Below are 15,748 nucleotides of genomic sequence, written 5' to 3'. Positions count from 1 at the left end.
CTCCTGCCATGTCTTTTTACAGGACTATCCGTCCCTCGACGTCCGAAACTTGGATGCGCAGCGATCAACAAGACCGCCCATCAGGAAAACGCTCTCGTAACTCGCAACAGGTAGCCCAGGCATGCCCAGCATGCCGGCAATCCAAGGCTAAGGTGAGATGATAGACCTCCCCCACTATTACCGAGTTCGTGTTGATGATCGCCGCAACATCTTGGCGCAAAAGGTCTACTTTTCTAACCATGCCGCCCCCTTGGTGCTGTCTAGTGCGATGGCGCCCGCCCGCGGTGTTCCAACTGCGTGACCAAGGACAAACCATGCGGCTACATCGGGGAGGTGGGACAATCTAGACAAGCCGCCATGATGGTCCGCCTCGATTCTTTGGAGTCCTTGTTCCAGTCCCTGCAGACACGCCCCCAGGCCGAGGTCGACCAAATCCTCCAGCTCATCCGATCCTCCGAAGACCTGACCTCCATAACCAAGTCCCTAACATCTGGGACAGACCAGGACATGTCGAGTCCCGCGTTCTCGACCTGCATGGGCCCCGTCCAAGAAAGTCTACATACGCCCCCAGCTCCGATGTCGCCGCCAAATTCGACTTCAGATCACGTCCATACGCCTGGTTCGACGCCTAGCAACACATCCATGCATAACAGTTCCCACTTGGCCGGGCTGGGTCGTCGTCTGTCTATCGTGAAATCTACTGCCGCGCTTGTCCAGATGAGCCTGCCGGACGCGTTCGTAACCACCATGGTCGTCAACGCGTTTTTCAACTCGGCCTGCCAGCTGTTCCATGTCTTTACCCAGGATCAAGTACTCAGATTTCGAAACGAAGTATACAGCGACAAAGACTGTGCCAGTCGCGAGAAAAAAATTGCCGTGGCCTGCTTGGCGGCCACTGCTGCCGCCGGCGCTCAATATCTACACACGTCCCTGGACGAGGGAGTGCTGAGTTCGTTTTACGACCTATCCAGGCACCACCTCGAGCTGGTGATACAGGACAGACCGCTGGATGCCATCAAGGTGTGTAATCTGTTAGCCATGTATAACATCCTCGAAAAGGCTCCTGTGGCCCTGGTTTACGTCGGTGCGTCATCTTCCGAATCATCATCAGCCGCCTCCCTTGCGATAAATGCATGGTTTTGACAAGACATCTAGAAATGGGCCTCAGCATGTCAATGCGATATCACTTGTACGCCAAAAACCCCGTCGACCCTGCCATCTCGAGGGAGGAATGGATAGGATATCGGAGAGCGTGGCGAGCTCTCATGTTCTTGTCGAGGTAAGACCTTAGACCTCCGGCGTTGTTCCATTGTCAATCGTAACTGGATACAGCTAACCTTTTGCTCTTCCACGAAGCTGGCTCTCCTTTACCTTAGGTTTCGTCAACGCGAACGATGCCCTGTTTCAGCGAGTCCCGGTTGGTTTTTCCCCTTTCCATTTCTAGCAGAAAAAAAAGAAGAAAGAAGAAGAAGAAGAAAAGAAAAATCGAATCATCAACTAAGACTTCCTTCCCAAGCTGTCCGAAATGGAAATTGAAGACGAATCAGAGATTGCAAACGGTTAGTATAACTCTGACTAGGACTCTGTAACTTTTCCCTATTGGCCTTGGTCTTTTCCTTGTTCTGGTATCTAACCCCAATGAAAATACCAGTGGTGCAATCGGAGATGACCAAAATCTCCCTTCTCCAAGCAGATATTTTTCGGGTACACTTGGCGGCCAAGGAACTCGATGTTTTCACGATCGAGACAATCATGAAGCTCCTCCAAGACTGGTACAGCAACCTTCCACCGGAGATGTACCTGATCAACGTGGAGCAACAGGGACTCGCCGAACCGATCCGGGTGGCGATCTGCCACGCCCATCTACTCCACCTCGGCGCTATTATGCTCCTATATGGGAAAATGGCTGCACAATTCGTCCGCATGCATGGACTCACTGACAAGCAGAACATCATGTGGTCGCCCCTAGAGAAGGCCATGGCCGTTTATGCTGGCGAAGGCATGACTGCAGCCAGAACGTCCGTGAGGATTCTGAGGCTGCTGTACGAGAGTAACAGGATCTACAAGCGGTGTTGGCTCATCATGTCCGTCCCCTTCTTCTTTCTGTTACTGTTCGTGTATAGGGGTTGCGTCGAACTGACGTTGCCGACAGATGTCAAGCATACACGTCTTGCGTCGCGATCATGCAATCGGTTGCACAACAACAGCTCCACCACTTCCCTCAGAATGTATGGCGGGAGGATATGAAGCTGGCCGAGACGTGTCTTTCGATTATCGAATTCTGCGGAACCGTTGACATTGTGGCGTCGACATTCCACGAAATGCTGGCGCCACTATACGAGGAGATGGCCAGCCGTTTTCGGGGAGACAGATACACCCGTCTACCGCCAGTCATGCCTACTATCGGAGGCACTTACACCTATCTTCTCACCATACCTCAAGACGCCGACCATGATCGTCATGTCACATCAGTCACGCTGTTCGCCATGCTCTGCCGGCCGTTTGGGGATGACCTTGACAGGACAGAGTGCGAGAGACAGAGACAGAACGGGGTCAAAGTCGAGGCCAGAAGAAGCTTTCTCGAAAATGTGCCGCCCTGGTTGACCAAACAGTTTGGCGGTTGGTTTTCCGAGAACAAGATGCCCTTGGGTTGGGATTCGGACCGTCTCGTTGCTTCGGACTTTCCGCGAGACGGACGCGAGCGGGCGGCGGAATATGGGTCCTTGGAGGCCGACCCACGGTTCAGGGTCCTCATCACCAAACGGATGCGATCCGATGAGAAGATTGAATAATCTTGCATCGGACATGGCACTGGTATCAGGAAAAATTTGAAATAATTCGCCCATGAGTGGCGGGTAGAATGAATCCATCAGAGGTCTGAGTGATAAGGGGTAATTAATGCTCCGTACTACCATATAACCCCTGTTTAAACGTACAAAGTGGTACTTCGTGAACTACCCTTTTAGGAAGTTTAGAAAGGTTCGAGGTACGTACCTGCACTAGTAGTACTAAGTCCCCCTGTTTTAGTATATCTGAACCTCTGTATTTTGCATAGAAAGTTCCTACCTCGTAATATATCTAGTTGTACTCATTGTCGTGATACCATTAGTTTATTCAGGCCCCGTAAGTATACATTGTACGTTTTTTCAGGGGTTATATGGTATATTGTTCGGATGTGGCCGTACTGGTGGGTACACCTTTCTAGAGATGGTCGCCCCATCCAAACGAAGATCCACTCCCTGTCTTCCAAGTTCCACTCACCAAATGGCGCCGAATCACCCAGAAATAGGAGCCGTCCGCTCTTCGGTCTCCATCACAACATGTTTCCGAACTGGTGTAACGGTTAACATTTGTCGCTCTCAAGCTATGAGCTGTAGCGCCGACAGGCCCAGGGTTCGACTCCCTGGTTCGGAATATTTTTTATTCCTTTCTTCTTCATCTTTTCAGTATTGTCATTACCCCTTCATTATTACCTTTTGTTTCCTTCTCTTGTTTTGGTTCTTTTGTTTGCCCCCTGAGGTTCTAAGTGAAGTGTGTGTATGAGTCGAGAGTTAACTACTCTTAGGAAGTCCGGGAAAGTTAGAGCAAAATTGCGGCGGTGAACCTGAGCGTAACTTATTCTGGAGAATCTTTTACCTCGGAAGCTTTCGGCTTGAGCCTTGCGTTCACTATGATAAGTGTCAGAACTAGCAGCTGCTCAACTTGGCGTTCAGAGAACATCAAAATTCGACGCATCAGCCGACAAGTCTCCGTGTAGACTATAGGACTAAGAAGCACATCAACCAATGTTTAAAAGATCCTCGAAACTCGGAACTGCGCACTTCAACATTCATTGCCCAGTAATGTGTAATGTAACATGTCCCAAAGGAGAGAGAGGGGAGCCTCCAGTTGCTTGCATTAGATAAAATTTGAACTAGCAGAAGCCTCATAGTTCTACAAATATTCACTCATATCGCTCGCAACTCGTAAACTTATAGAATATGCACATCATGAATCAGGGGCAAGTATCTTAAGAGCATAATTGCACTACTTACATGTCCCTGTTAACTCTGGATACCAAGAGAGAAGAGTGAACACACGCACCTGGGGCTATTGGCAGGTCGTGCTGTATCTCCCTCGCTTGCATCGTATGAATGCACGAGACGGGCATGACAACTGCGCGTAATGACCGTCTAAGCTGGATCTGACATCATGCCCTTCGGCCTTTAATTGGAGTCTTGTATCCGCATTTCTACCTTAACGTTGCCTTCATACAGAAGTTCGAAAGAGCCCGCATTCACTCGGGATCCGCATCACACTCGACCGCGTAGTCAGCCCCTAAAGTTTAGTTTATAGAGAGGAACCAACAAGCGACAAGGCCTCACCTATGGGTACTATGCCATTCGGAGGTTTCATAATTTGTGTAGAAACAAAAGGGCATTTCTTGGTCGTCCCAAGTCGTGGCGGTTGACACGGTGGACTACCTACAATAAAGTCTAAGAGCCTAGTACGATTCTACGAAGTTGTTTCGACCTGAATAACGCTACCGAGGTGATCAAATTCGGGGAAAACTTGACTAATACTGCGTAGATTCCCATCCTTATTTGAACGGGCCTGTTCGAAAGCTACCAGTCGGACGCTCCTGATGAGGTGAATGCGACGACGTCATCCCCGTCAAACCTCCTCCGGCCTTACCGCGACATCGGTCGTTCACCCTGGACCCAACCAATAGGGCAGATCCAACACACAACGATTGGAGGCACCTGGGACCGTTGATCCCGTATTCGCCGGTGTTGGTGGGGCTTCGAATGCAGCAGCGAGTTGGCACCACGGGTAAAGCGACAGGACTGGTTGAGTTGACTCATCCAGGACTCGAGTCTCGGAAAAAACCAGAGGGCGAATACTACCTACTTACCTTGGGTATCATCTTACGGGGATAAGGAATACCTGCACGACATGTACCTTCGGAGCCAAGCCTATAGCTTACGGCCACTTACGGCCACCATGACTCGGCCCTGTTAAGTGGGGTGGGAACGTAGCTAAGAAGTTTCATCTAGCAAGTCTCGCCGTCGTCACCCATCGTCAGAATGCTTCTGGGTGGGATCTCCTTCGTACCTAGTAAGCGGTCATAAATCGACGCGGTCACTTGTATTCTGTCGCTATAAGAAAGGAGCTTCATCCGTAAGTTAAATGTGCTGGCTGGTATCTTACCATCGTTAAATTGAAACCCCCCTTTTCTCGCCCTTGCCCCATATTGCTGCCATCATGAACGTCACAATTCACCTCGTCCGCCACGCGCAAGGCTTCCACAACCTCTCATATGAAAACGAATCCATCCCCGACCCTCTCCTCACCGATTTCGGCAAGAAACAATGCGCCAACGTCCGCAACAACTTCCATAGCCATGAGAAGCTCACCTGCCTCGTCTCCTCACCCATGCGCCGGACCATCTATACCGGTCTCTATTCTTTCGGACCCTATGATCCCGCGTCTGCCATGCCGGTAGAGGACGATAAGGGCGACGGCCTGCTCCCCGTCATCGCGATCCCGGAACTGCAGGAAGTCTCGGATTCCCCCTGCGACACGGGCAGCGCGGTCCCCGTCCTAGCCAAAGAATTCGGGTCTCGGGTCGATTTCTCGCGTGTCCCCGACGGTTGGACGGACAAGGTCTCGTCCGAATCGCCCTGGGAGCCCAGGGTCGGGAAGCTAGAGGCCCGAGCGAGGACCGCTCGCCTATTCCTTCGCGAGCTGGCGGCCAAGAGTGGGAAAGAGGAAGTCCACATCGCTGCTGTTACCCACGGCGGCTTCTTGCACTTCTTGACGGATGATTGGCATGGAATCGAGCCTAATCGAGGTATGAACAACTACATGGCCGCCTCCCTTCCCCCCTTCTTCTGCCTCGTCGACGGTCGTTCAGGTTTTCTGTCGAGACGTATCCAGCGTTGGGTCTTTGGAAAGAACGGCAAAACGTGTCCTTTCTCCTTACCACGGTGTCCGGGGTCCCTGCATTGCCCTCCCTTCGAAAGTGACCAGCACAAGGAGCATGGAGCGATCGGGAGAAGCTGAGTTGTGAGGAAGGACTGTTCATGCTGACTGATATTGATAGCAACGGGGTGGGAAAACTGCGAATACCGCTCCTATCGCTTTGTGGACCCTTCGGGGCAAGATCCTGGAGCTCTGCTCCAGGAGACAGAGGAGAGCTGGAAGGCACGTCTCGGCGACAAGAGACGTCTCGGCGAGGAAGAGCAGGCAGAGCTGCGCCGCATGCACCAGCGTGAGCTGGCTAGATGAACATAGGCGCACCATCTCCAACGCTAAGTGAAATCAGATGAAGTACGAGGCTGGCGCGAGGTTGGGCCAGTTTGGTGATAGACGAATCTTTGGATTTGGGTTTGCGTAGAAGACAGGGACATAATCATGGATTGTGCATAGAATTTCAACAAATAGACAAAGAACGTAAAGACGGGGGCCTCGATTTGATAGACAGAAGCCCCAGATGAATGTAATAGAAGATGGTGTTTTGAGACCTGTTTTGAGACCTGTTTTGAGAGCCTGTTTTCTGAGCGTTTTTTAGAGCAAGAACACGTCCATCAGAAAAAACAACGCCACAGTACGGGCCCAGTCTGAGATGCACACCTCGATGACTCAAAATTTTATATGCGAGTCTTGTCTATCCGCATTACACATCATGGTATCGATTCCCACTTCCTCCTCGGAAGGACCTCCCGTGTTCAGAAATCATCCTCACCGGACCCGGAGATAATCACGTTGTTCACCTTCAGCACCATCCGGCAAAGCTGCGTCGCCAATTGCAACTGCTGCTTCTTGCCAATCAGTGGATCGATCACAAAGGCCTCCTTCATGTCGTTGCTGCCAGCACCCATGCAGTCTACTCCCAACCTGCCCCGTGTTTCGGGCGACTTGGCCTGTTGGCTCTTCACCTCGGCCAGCGTCGAAATGGGATTCAGGCCAGAGTTCTCTGCTAGTGCCATGGGAATCGCGTCCAGAGCTTCGGCAAAGGCCCGCATCGCGTACTGTTCTAGGCCAGGCGTCTTCCTGGCTTCATCCTCAACGGCCATGGAGCAGGCGATCTCGGCGGCGCCGCCTCCATAGACCACGCGGTTATCTCGGACCAAGTTTCTCACGACGCAGAGGGCGTCATGTAGTGATCGCTTCGCTTCGTCGATGATCTGCGCACAATTTTCATTAGCAGCGGGGCCTCTTTGTCAATCGTTGGACTGTTACCATACCATCTTGTTGCTGCCCCTGATGAAGACAGTGACCGCCCGGGTGTTGGCGCACTCTTCAATGACTAGCATCTTCTCCCTCGTCGTACCAAACGACATCTCCCTGACGATGCCAGCAGTTCCCAGCTTCTCGGGTGTCAAGTCCTCGAATCGAGGCACTATCCGGCCGTTGGTTGCGATGGCCACCAGCTCGATCTCAGGTCCACCCACCCACCGCACGGCGGGGAGATTGTTCTGGAGCAGCAGGTGATTCGCCTCGTCATCGAAGCCCCACTGGCAGAGGGCCATATTGGCTCCCGTATCCTTGATCTGCTGGATCATCTCGACGAACTTGTCATGTTCGTAGGTCTGCAGTTTCTTAAACTCCTCCACCGACGTGATGTCAAGCTTATGTTTGGTCTTGGGCTTGGGCGGCTCGAACGCGCAGGTGAGGATGGCAATCTTGGCGTCCCGCACCTCCGACGGCATTTGGGGGTGGGAGAAGTCCTTGTCGATGATGACGCCCTTGACCAAAACCGTGTCCTCGAGAGATCCGCCGACCTTGCCGTCCACCTTGATGAGCTCGAAGTCGACGTCTTTCCTCTCCAGATCTGCCACAGACAGGACAGCATCCACTGCGATATTAGCGAACTGGTCGTGCGACTTGGACACGATTTTGCTACCCAAGCTCGTCCGAGCCACTTTGAAGAGGTTATTCTTGTCTTCTTTGCTGAACTCGATCACATCTGAGATCCTATCCAGCTCTGCTACTGCGATGTCGCAAGCCTGGTCAAATCCGTCCGCAATGCGGATGGGATGAATGCCCTTGTCGATCAGCTCGGCTGCCTGCTCCAGCAGTGCGCCAGCCAGGACTACCACGCCGGTTGTGCCGTCGCCAATTTCATCGTCTTGGGACTTGGAAAGCTCGACTAGTAGTTTGGCAACATGGTTGGAAATCTCCATTTGCTGCAGAATCGTGGCACCATCGTTGGTGATTGTGATGTCGCCATCGGGAGAGATGAGAATCTTGTCGAGTCCACGTGGACCTAGAGACGTCTTTACTATATTCGCAACCGTTCGGGCAGCAAGGATGTGGTTCTTGACAGCTTCGTTGCCATGCTGGCGCTTCTTCTTGCCCTGGCTGTTCAGGAGGGTTAGCTGTCCGCTTGTGTGGGAAAATACTGAAATGTTCGGATGGAAGCATACTCTCTGACGATGATGAACGGCCGGCCTTGCTCATCTTTCATCACCGTTGCTGTGCAATGCCTTTGTCAGTATCTAAAATCTGCCGAGGTGCCTTGTCGCCTGCATACCGTTGGAAACATCGAGATCTGCTCATTCTGTTAGTGGAAGGACTCCTCTGAATGCTGGCCATGGACTTACTTAACGCCATCTTGGAAGTTAACTGTATTCGACAGGCTCAGCTGATGATATAACTGAGAGACCTGGAGAACACGATGGTGGTTACGATATATCAGCTCCGAAATGTCCCTGTAGTTGGCTTGCCCAAAATTTGTGCATACCCCTTGGTACCTGCCTACAATAGCACAGTCAGCACCTGCAAACAAAGATTGGAGCTTGACAAGTTTCGGTGGGCCGGCCCCTCAATATTCCGAAACTACTCACCGCCTGCCCTTCCAGAACTACCCCGCCATCAACTGAGATAAGGCAATTACGCAGTACAACTGAAAGATACCTGACGATACACGGTATTACGGCCCAGTACGGAGTACCTACACCACTCACGTAGCAACGTCGGGTATCCACCACAGTCATCCCCCCGCCGAATTGCCAACTCTAATCGTGAAGCTTCCAACTTCTGAACGTGCAACCTGAACGAACCCGATCTTGGATTTTCCTTCCTCGCTCTTCATTACTTCAACATAAATTGCTCAACGAAGCTCACCGGGTATAGGGCTATTAACCCATCCTCTCTACCGGGCCCAAACCTTCAGTCTGCCGCTTTTTCGCCCGGAAGCACGCATAGTGTCGGTCCTCTTACTTTCGCCCTCCGTGTATGCGACCAGCCCTAGCAGCTGTAACCAGTCCTCGGATTATCATTCAAAAACTCCCAACTATTTTGCCTATTAACGGTCACCTATATTCGGCGGATATTTGGCGGGTATAACTGAGAATGTCTCGTCACCAGGCGGTGCGTAACTTGGATTACGAGGATGTCCTCGACGAGTACGATGCAAATGACGCAGACATCGACGATGAGGGCGATCAGCTCACCGCCGAGGACCGAGAGGCTTTGTCAAAAGGCACAACAGACGTTCAAGATGCCCTAGGCGAGGATGCGCGGAAGGTTTCCACAGAACAAATTGAGGAGGCCCTGTGGCACTATTATTACGATGTCGATAAGACTGTCGGCTACTTGCGGAAAACAATCATCGCACCACCCCCGAAGACCGAGCTCAAGAAGCCCAAAGAGAGTAAGTCACTTTCAGTTTGCTCGGTTGATAATTTATCGTCGGCCCAGGGCAAGGAGAGAGCACATGTTGAGCGTTTGGCAGACGGGAAGGTGCACGGTACCGACAGTTCCAATTTGTCCAGATTCCCGGCTACCTCAGTTCTGGCAGAAGTCCTACCCCCTTCCTGGTATTTTCGGGATGTGCAATGGTCAAACATTCCCAAGCACCGGGAGGCCACCTTCATTCCTCCTGTCCCTCTTCTTCGAGGGGGTTTACTGGGAGGCAGTGATCGTCCCAAGGTGTCTAAGCTCCAGGCACTTGCCGCCGCACGAAAGAAGAAGAGCGAGGCCAATAAGAATCCGGAAGAGCTGGACGAGCGAGCACAAGCACAGAAGAGGCTCTCGACCCTCACCATAAGCGATGAGTCCGTGCCCGAGAACTCCGCAGGCCCAGACACTGTCCCCAAAAGACAGAAGACGTTGGCAGGATCCTCAACCCCCAAGAACCTGTCGATGTCTTTTGTGCAGAGGAAAAAGGAACGGACCAGAGAAGTCGCCTCGGGACTTGAACAGACAATACAGGACTCCACATCAGTGGATACGGGCCAACCTCGAGACGACAAACATCACGCTCCCGAAACGCCCGAGGAGGAGAGTGTGGTGGCCCGCCCCCTTCAGCCATCTGCCTTCGCTCAAGTGCTCTGTGGTCTATCTGCTAGCCCTCCACCCGCGCCGGCTCATACCTATGAGATTCCTTACACTTCATCGTCTTTCTTCAATCCCGCGGTGTTTGATCAGCCCAGCCCAGACGACATTGTGCTCGCAGCGCAGGCCAAAGGTTCGCGATTTGCGAAGAGCCAATAGAGAGCTAACTCTGATTTCCTCGATAGCTTCCAACAGATTTGATGCAGCAGCAGCGAAAAGTGCCGCTATAGCCAAAATGTCAACCAAGACCTCCCCAAAGCAAAGGCCTAATGGGACTGCTCCTGCAGAGAAAATCAACGCCCTCTCGCTTGATGAGCCGCCTCCAGCCAAGAGCAAGAAAATAGACGTCATCCATGAGTTCACGAAAGGCCAAAATAAGCGCAGCGCCAGCTTTGTGGTTGTTGGTAAGCCCCATTGCCAGTCCTCCCCTTAGGCCACGACCCCACAGCTAAACGTCACAGGCCATGTCGATGCTGGGAAGAGCACGCTTATGGGCAGGCTTCTGCTGGAGTTGAAGTTTGTCGAACAGCACCTCGTCGACAGGTATCAACGCCAAGCGGACAAGATTGGCAAGGGATCGTTCGCACTTGCCTGGGTCATGGACCAGCGAGACGAAGAGCGTGAGCGTGGAGTCACCATCGACATCGCCACGAATCAATTCGAGACAGATAAGACTCGATTTACCATTCTAGATGCCCCTGGACACCGGGACTTCGTCCCTAATATGATTGCCGGCGCAAGTCAGGCAGACTTTGCCGTGCTGGTCATTGACGCCAATACCGGGGCCTTTGAGAAAGGTCTAAAGGGCCAAACGCGGGAACATGCACTGCTCCTTAGAAGTTTAGGGGTGCAGCGCGTTATTGTGGCGGTGAATAAGCTGGATATGGTTGGCTGGTCGCAGGACCGGTTCAACGAGATATCCGAACAAGTAACTGGCTTCATGAAGGGCAACGGATTTCAACTCAAGAACGTCACGTTCATCCCTATCTCTGGCCTTAGCGGCGAAAACCTTGTTCGGAAACCCGAAAATCCAGCACTTTCATGGTACACGGGCACTACATTGCTTCAGGCACTAGAAGAGTCGGAGCCATTGACCCGGGCCCTCCAGAGGCCATTCAGGATGTCGATATCTGAAATCTTCAGGTCTCAACACAGCCAAATGACGGTTTCAGGTCGCATCGAATCGGGAACTGTCCAAACAGGCGAGACCCTTGTGGTCCAGCCGAGTGGTGAGTCGGCTCATGTCAGATGCATCGAGGTCGACGCGGATTTGCAGGACTGGGCTGTTGCCGGACAAAATGTCTCGATCGGCCTTTATGGAATTGACCCCATCCATATTCGAGTTGGCGACATCATCAGCAGTAAAACAGAGCCTATACACACGAACGACGAGCTTGTCATGAAGGTGTTTGCGTTTGATCATCTGATGCCCATGCCGGTGGATGTCCATCGTGGTCGTCTACATGCTGCAGGACGCATTCAAGAGATCCGCGCGGTGTTGAACAAGACGACAGGAGCTGTGGAGAAGAAAAAGCCCAGGCTCGTTCAACCGGGGAAGGTGGCACGTGTGGTAGTCAAGCTAGAGTCCAAGGTGCCCCTCGAGGCGGGGCAAAGGGTTGTGCTTCGCATGGGCGGCGAAACTATCGCCGCGGGCTTGATAGAGTAGTATATGGTGTGTGGCAGAAGCTTCTGGCAGCATGAATGCATATGTCCATTGGAGCATGAAAATACTAAATCACAACCATGACTCACAGCTGTGCCTTATAACACCCATGACGTCCTAATAGAATTGATGCACGATTCATGAAATGTGTCCGGGGAGGGCGAAGCGGGTACGTGGATCGCCTTCGCCTTTCCCCTCGCATTCGCGCTTGCCATCATGTCGGTTTGGGAAGGCTGTAAGGATACCTTAGTAACTGTTGAACGGGGCCGCGTCCTCGTGACTGCTGCCCATGATGTTGATAATCAGAATCAGGAGGAGTTTGGTGGTCTACCAAAGGTAGGTACCTTAATGCGTCTCCTTCTACGGAGTACCTTGAGGTAGATACCTTAGAGTAGCCAGCAAATCGCAATTCTGCTACGTGTTCATTATACTTCGCACCACACGCGGCCGAGTCTGTCATAAGTCAGATATTTCGAGACATTGGAGGGGTTATTTCGAACCAAAATTGGCCAAAATCGGAGACAGATGCCGGAGTCGAAAAGGACACTTTCCTGAAGAGGGAAGCGTGGAAGTCTCTGGAATACGGCATTCCACGACTCCATGCCCACCATGCATTGTACGGAGTATACGGTACCTACCTATGTAGAATAAGGTAGGTACCTACCTACCTAGGGAAAGAGCCAAGATTGTGGCTCCCATGACAGTATGCTGTGAAGTATTACAGACTGTGCTGGTACCTCTTGTACCTAATCTCATGGCTAGTTTACTAAGTCTTCTATACAGTGTACAAAGCTATACATGCACACATGATGGCAACTTGGGGAAAGAACAGGTCTTGGCCGCATGTGGCGCAAAGCCAAGGTGAGATCTGGCCTTTTTGTGCAGTGGACAGCTTGACATTTTGGCGTTTTATTGGCAAGAAGCTATTCTTAAAGCCTCCTACTCTTTCTCCCCCCCAACTTCTTCCACTTTCAACCTCTTAACTCTCTTCCCCCATACCACACAATCCCATAGCTGGAGGAGATCGTTGCCTCGCAGTGCGAACACGTTCCCTTCTTCTTTTATTTTTGCACTTTCTTCAGCACCACCGTTTATTGTGTTCTGGCGCGCGCAAATACGAGAGAAGAGATACCCCTCCGACCAACCTCACATCATCGCCATGGCGAAATCAAGGAGCTCAATGGCCTTGGGCTTCGGCCTCTTGGCCTGGATCTGTCTCCTTTTCTCTCCCCTCGCCTTTGTTCAGACTGCCCAGGCACAGGATGCCGACTACGGCACTGTCATTGGTATTGTACGTTCTTCCCATCTTCCCTCTGACAGAAGCCACCTGTCACCCTTGTTGACCGTGGAACGGTTGACTGGTGTGCCATTGGGGGGCAAGACTTCTATCTTTTGCTCCTCATAAAACCGTCTGCGATATCTAATCATTGGTTATACAGGATCTGGGTACCACCTACTCGTGTGTCGGCGCCATGATCAAGGGCAAGGTCGAGATCTTTGTCAACGACCAGGGTTCGTACTTGCCAATTCGGTCTTTCTAACACTTGGATCATGAAATCGTGTGCTAACATGGAGCCTGAACAGGTAACCGTATCACACCGTCCTATGTCGCCTTTACTGAGGATGAGCGTCTGGTCGGTGACGCCGCAAAGAACCAGGCTGCGGCGAACCCTTACAACACCATCTTCGATATCAAGTATGCATACACTCGTTTCTCTTCTTCCTGGCCCCGACAACTGCTAACAACTACAGGCGTCTGATTGGTCGCAAGTTCTCCGAGGCGGATGTCCAATCCGACATTAAGCACTTCCCCTTCAAGGTCATCTCTCGGGAAGACCGGCCGGTGGTTCAGGTTCAGACCGGTAACGAGGAGAAGACTCTCACTCCCGAGGAGGTTTCGGCCATGATCCTCGGCAAGATGAAGGAGGTTGCCGAGGCTTATCTGGGCAAGAAGATTACCCACGCCGTCGTTACCGTCCCCGCCTACTTCAACGACAACCAGCGCCAGGCCACCAAGGACGCCGGCATTATTGCAGGTCTCAATGTCCTCCGCATTGTTAACGAGCCCACAGCCGCCGCCATTGCCTACGGTCTTGACAAGACCGATGGTGAGCGTCAGATCATCGTCTACGACCTTGGTGGTGGTACCTTCGATGTCTCGCTGCTCTCCATAGACGACGGCGTCTTCGAGGTTCTCGCCACGGCTGGTGACACCCACCTGGGTGGTGAAGATTTCGATCAGCGTATCATCAACCACTTCGCCAAGGCGTACAACAAGAAGAACAACGTCGATGTCACCAAGGACGCTAAGGCCATGGGCAAGCTGAAGCGTGAGGCCGAGAAGGCCAAGCGGACGCTCTCTTCCCAGATGTCTGCTCGTATTGAGATTGAGGCCTTCCACCAGGGCAACGACTTCTCCGAGACTCTGACCCGCGCCAAGTTCGAGGAACTCAACATGGACCTCTTCAAGCGGACCCTGAAGCCCGTTGAGCAGGTTCTTAAGGACGCCAAGGTGTCCAAGAGCGAGGTGGACGATATTGTCCTCGTCGGTGGTTCTACCCGCATCCCCAAGGTCGTCTCCCTCATTGAGGAGTTTTTCGGCGGCAAGAAGGCCTCCAAGGGCATCAACCCCGATGAGGCCGTTGCCTTCGGCGCCGCTGTTCAGGGCGGTGTTCTATCCGGCGAGGAGGCCGCCTCTGAGATTGTCCTCATGGACGTCAACCCGCTTACCCTCGGTATCGAAACCACTGGTGGTATCATGACGAAGCTGATCCCCCGGAACACCCCTATCCCTACTCGCAAGTCCCAGATCTTCTCGACCGCCGTCGACAACCAGCCGGTCGTTTTGATCCAGGTCTTCGAGGGTGAGCGTCCTATGACTAAGGACAACAACATCCTCGGCAAGTTTGAGCTCACCGGCATTCCTCCTGCACCCCGTGGCGTTCCCCAGATCGAGGTTTCCTTCGAGCTCGATGCCAACGGTATCCTCAAGGTCTCCGCTCACGACAAGGCCACCGGCAAGGGCGAGAGCATTACTATCACGAATGACAAGGGCCGCCTTACCCAGGAGGAGATCGACCGCATGGTCGCCGAGGCGGAGATGTACGCTGAGGAGGACAAGGCCACCCGTGAGCGTGTTGAGGCTCGTAACAACCTCGAGAACTACGCTTTCAGCCTGAAGAACCAGGTCAACGATGAGGAGGGCATGGGTGGCAAGATTGACGAAGAGGACAAGGAAGCTGTAAGTTTTCTTTTTCCGAACCTAACATGCCCGACCCACAGTGCAGTGCTAACAAGCGGAAAACAGCTCCTCGAGGCTATCAAGGAGGCCACCGACTGGCTTGAGGAGAACGGCGCCGAGGCGACCGCGGAGGACTTCGAGGAGCAGAAGGAGAAGCTCTCGAACGTCGCGTACCCCATCACCTCCAAGTTGTACCAGGGCGCTGGTGGCGCGGGCGGTGACGATGAGCCCAATGTTCACGATGAACTGTAATCGGGCAGATGGGTCGTTGTGCAGTTGATACAGGCAGGCGTCGGAGAAGGAAAAAAAAACCATTCAAGTACCATAATGAAGTGGCCTACTCTCTGCGGGAGGCTTCACCTACATCGTGTACTCCTACCTATTCCCGGGATTCTGGGCGATTTGTTTCGTTGGCGCAGGGAGCATGAAAGAGGGATGTCCCATGGACCACCCCTCCCATACATATATGTAAAGTACGTCGAACATGAATGAATGCTCACTTGCCAAAGCCATCCAATGAC

The 15,748-nt window shown here is 52.5% G+C and overlaps 5 protein-coding genes and 1 non-coding gene across 6 annotated transcripts; 5 read left to right on the top strand and 1 right to left on the bottom strand.

Moving 5' to 3' along the window:
* Positions 1 to 53: 53 nt before the first annotated feature.
* Positions 54 to 2,792, top strand: SODALDRAFT_281851 (hypothetical protein; the record flags this gene model as incomplete). Its single annotated transcript, XM_028608311.1, has 7 exons — positions 54 to 152; positions 265 to 1,084; positions 1,156 to 1,279; positions 1,357 to 1,417; positions 1,517 to 1,559; positions 1,652 to 2,084; positions 2,153 to 2,792. The coding sequence occupies 7 exons, from the start codon at positions 54 to 56 to the stop codon at positions 2,790 to 2,792; spliced, it is 2,220 nt and encodes a 739-aa protein (XP_028464048.1).
* A 533-nt stretch (positions 2,793 to 3,325) lies between these two features.
* Positions 3,326 to 3,414, top strand: SODALDRAFT_t165. The gene has a single exon. It is a non-coding gene; the product is annotated as a tRNA-Glu (tRNA).
* A 1,639-nt stretch (positions 3,415 to 5,053) lies between these two features.
* SODALDRAFT_298945 (phosphoglycerate mutase family protein) lies at positions 5,054 to 6,450 on the top strand. Its single transcript, XM_028608858.1, has 2 exons — positions 5,054 to 5,833; positions 6,086 to 6,450. The coding sequence occupies exons 1-2, from the start codon at positions 5,245 to 5,247 to the stop codon at positions 6,268 to 6,270; spliced, it is 774 nt and encodes a 257-aa protein (XP_028464047.1). The 5' UTR covers positions 5,054 to 5,244; the 3' UTR covers positions 6,271 to 6,450.
* SODALDRAFT_298941 (T-complex protein 1) lies at positions 6,233 to 8,731 on the bottom strand. The gene is made up of 5 exons (XM_028608857.1): positions 8,589 to 8,731; positions 8,519 to 8,536; positions 8,412 to 8,460; positions 7,230 to 8,346; positions 6,233 to 7,169 (listed from the first exon to the last, which is right to left on the bottom strand). Exons 1-5 carry the CDS (start codon positions 8,596 to 8,598, stop codon positions 6,711 to 6,713), a joined length of 1,653 nt encoding a protein of 550 aa, XP_028464046.1. The 5' UTR covers positions 8,599 to 8,731; the 3' UTR covers positions 6,233 to 6,710.
* A 299-nt stretch (positions 8,732 to 9,030) lies between these two features.
* On the top strand, positions 9,031 to 12,051 carry SODALDRAFT_335317 (hypothetical protein; the record flags this gene model as incomplete). The annotated part of the gene is made up of 3 exons (XM_028612424.1): positions 9,031 to 9,640; positions 10,509 to 10,727; positions 10,785 to 12,051. Coding segments are annotated over exons 1-3 (1,720 nt in total), but the record flags the coding sequence as incomplete, so codon positions are not given.
* Positions 12,052 to 12,927: 876 nt separating this feature from the next.
* SODALDRAFT_314928 (hsp70-like protein) lies at positions 12,928 to 15,730 on the top strand. The gene is made up of 5 exons (XM_028609272.1): positions 12,928 to 13,277; positions 13,426 to 13,498; positions 13,571 to 13,682; positions 13,739 to 15,227; positions 15,294 to 15,730. The coding sequence occupies exons 1-5, from the start codon at positions 13,146 to 13,148 to the stop codon at positions 15,477 to 15,479; spliced, it is 1,992 nt and encodes a 663-aa protein (XP_028464044.1). The 5' UTR covers positions 12,928 to 13,145; the 3' UTR covers positions 15,480 to 15,730.
* The last annotated feature ends 18 nt before the right edge of the window (positions 15,731 to 15,748 follow it).

This window comes from Sodiomyces alkalinus (assembly GCF_003711515.1).
Source record: "Sodiomyces alkalinus F11 unplaced genomic scaffold SODALscaffold_9, whole genome shotgun sequence".
NCBI lineage: Eukaryota > Fungi > Ascomycota > Sordariomycetes > Glomerellales > Plectosphaerellaceae > Sodiomyces > Sodiomyces alkalinus.
Note: the sequence above shows the minus strand (reverse complement) of the source record. Positions and strands in the feature narration are given on the sequence as shown.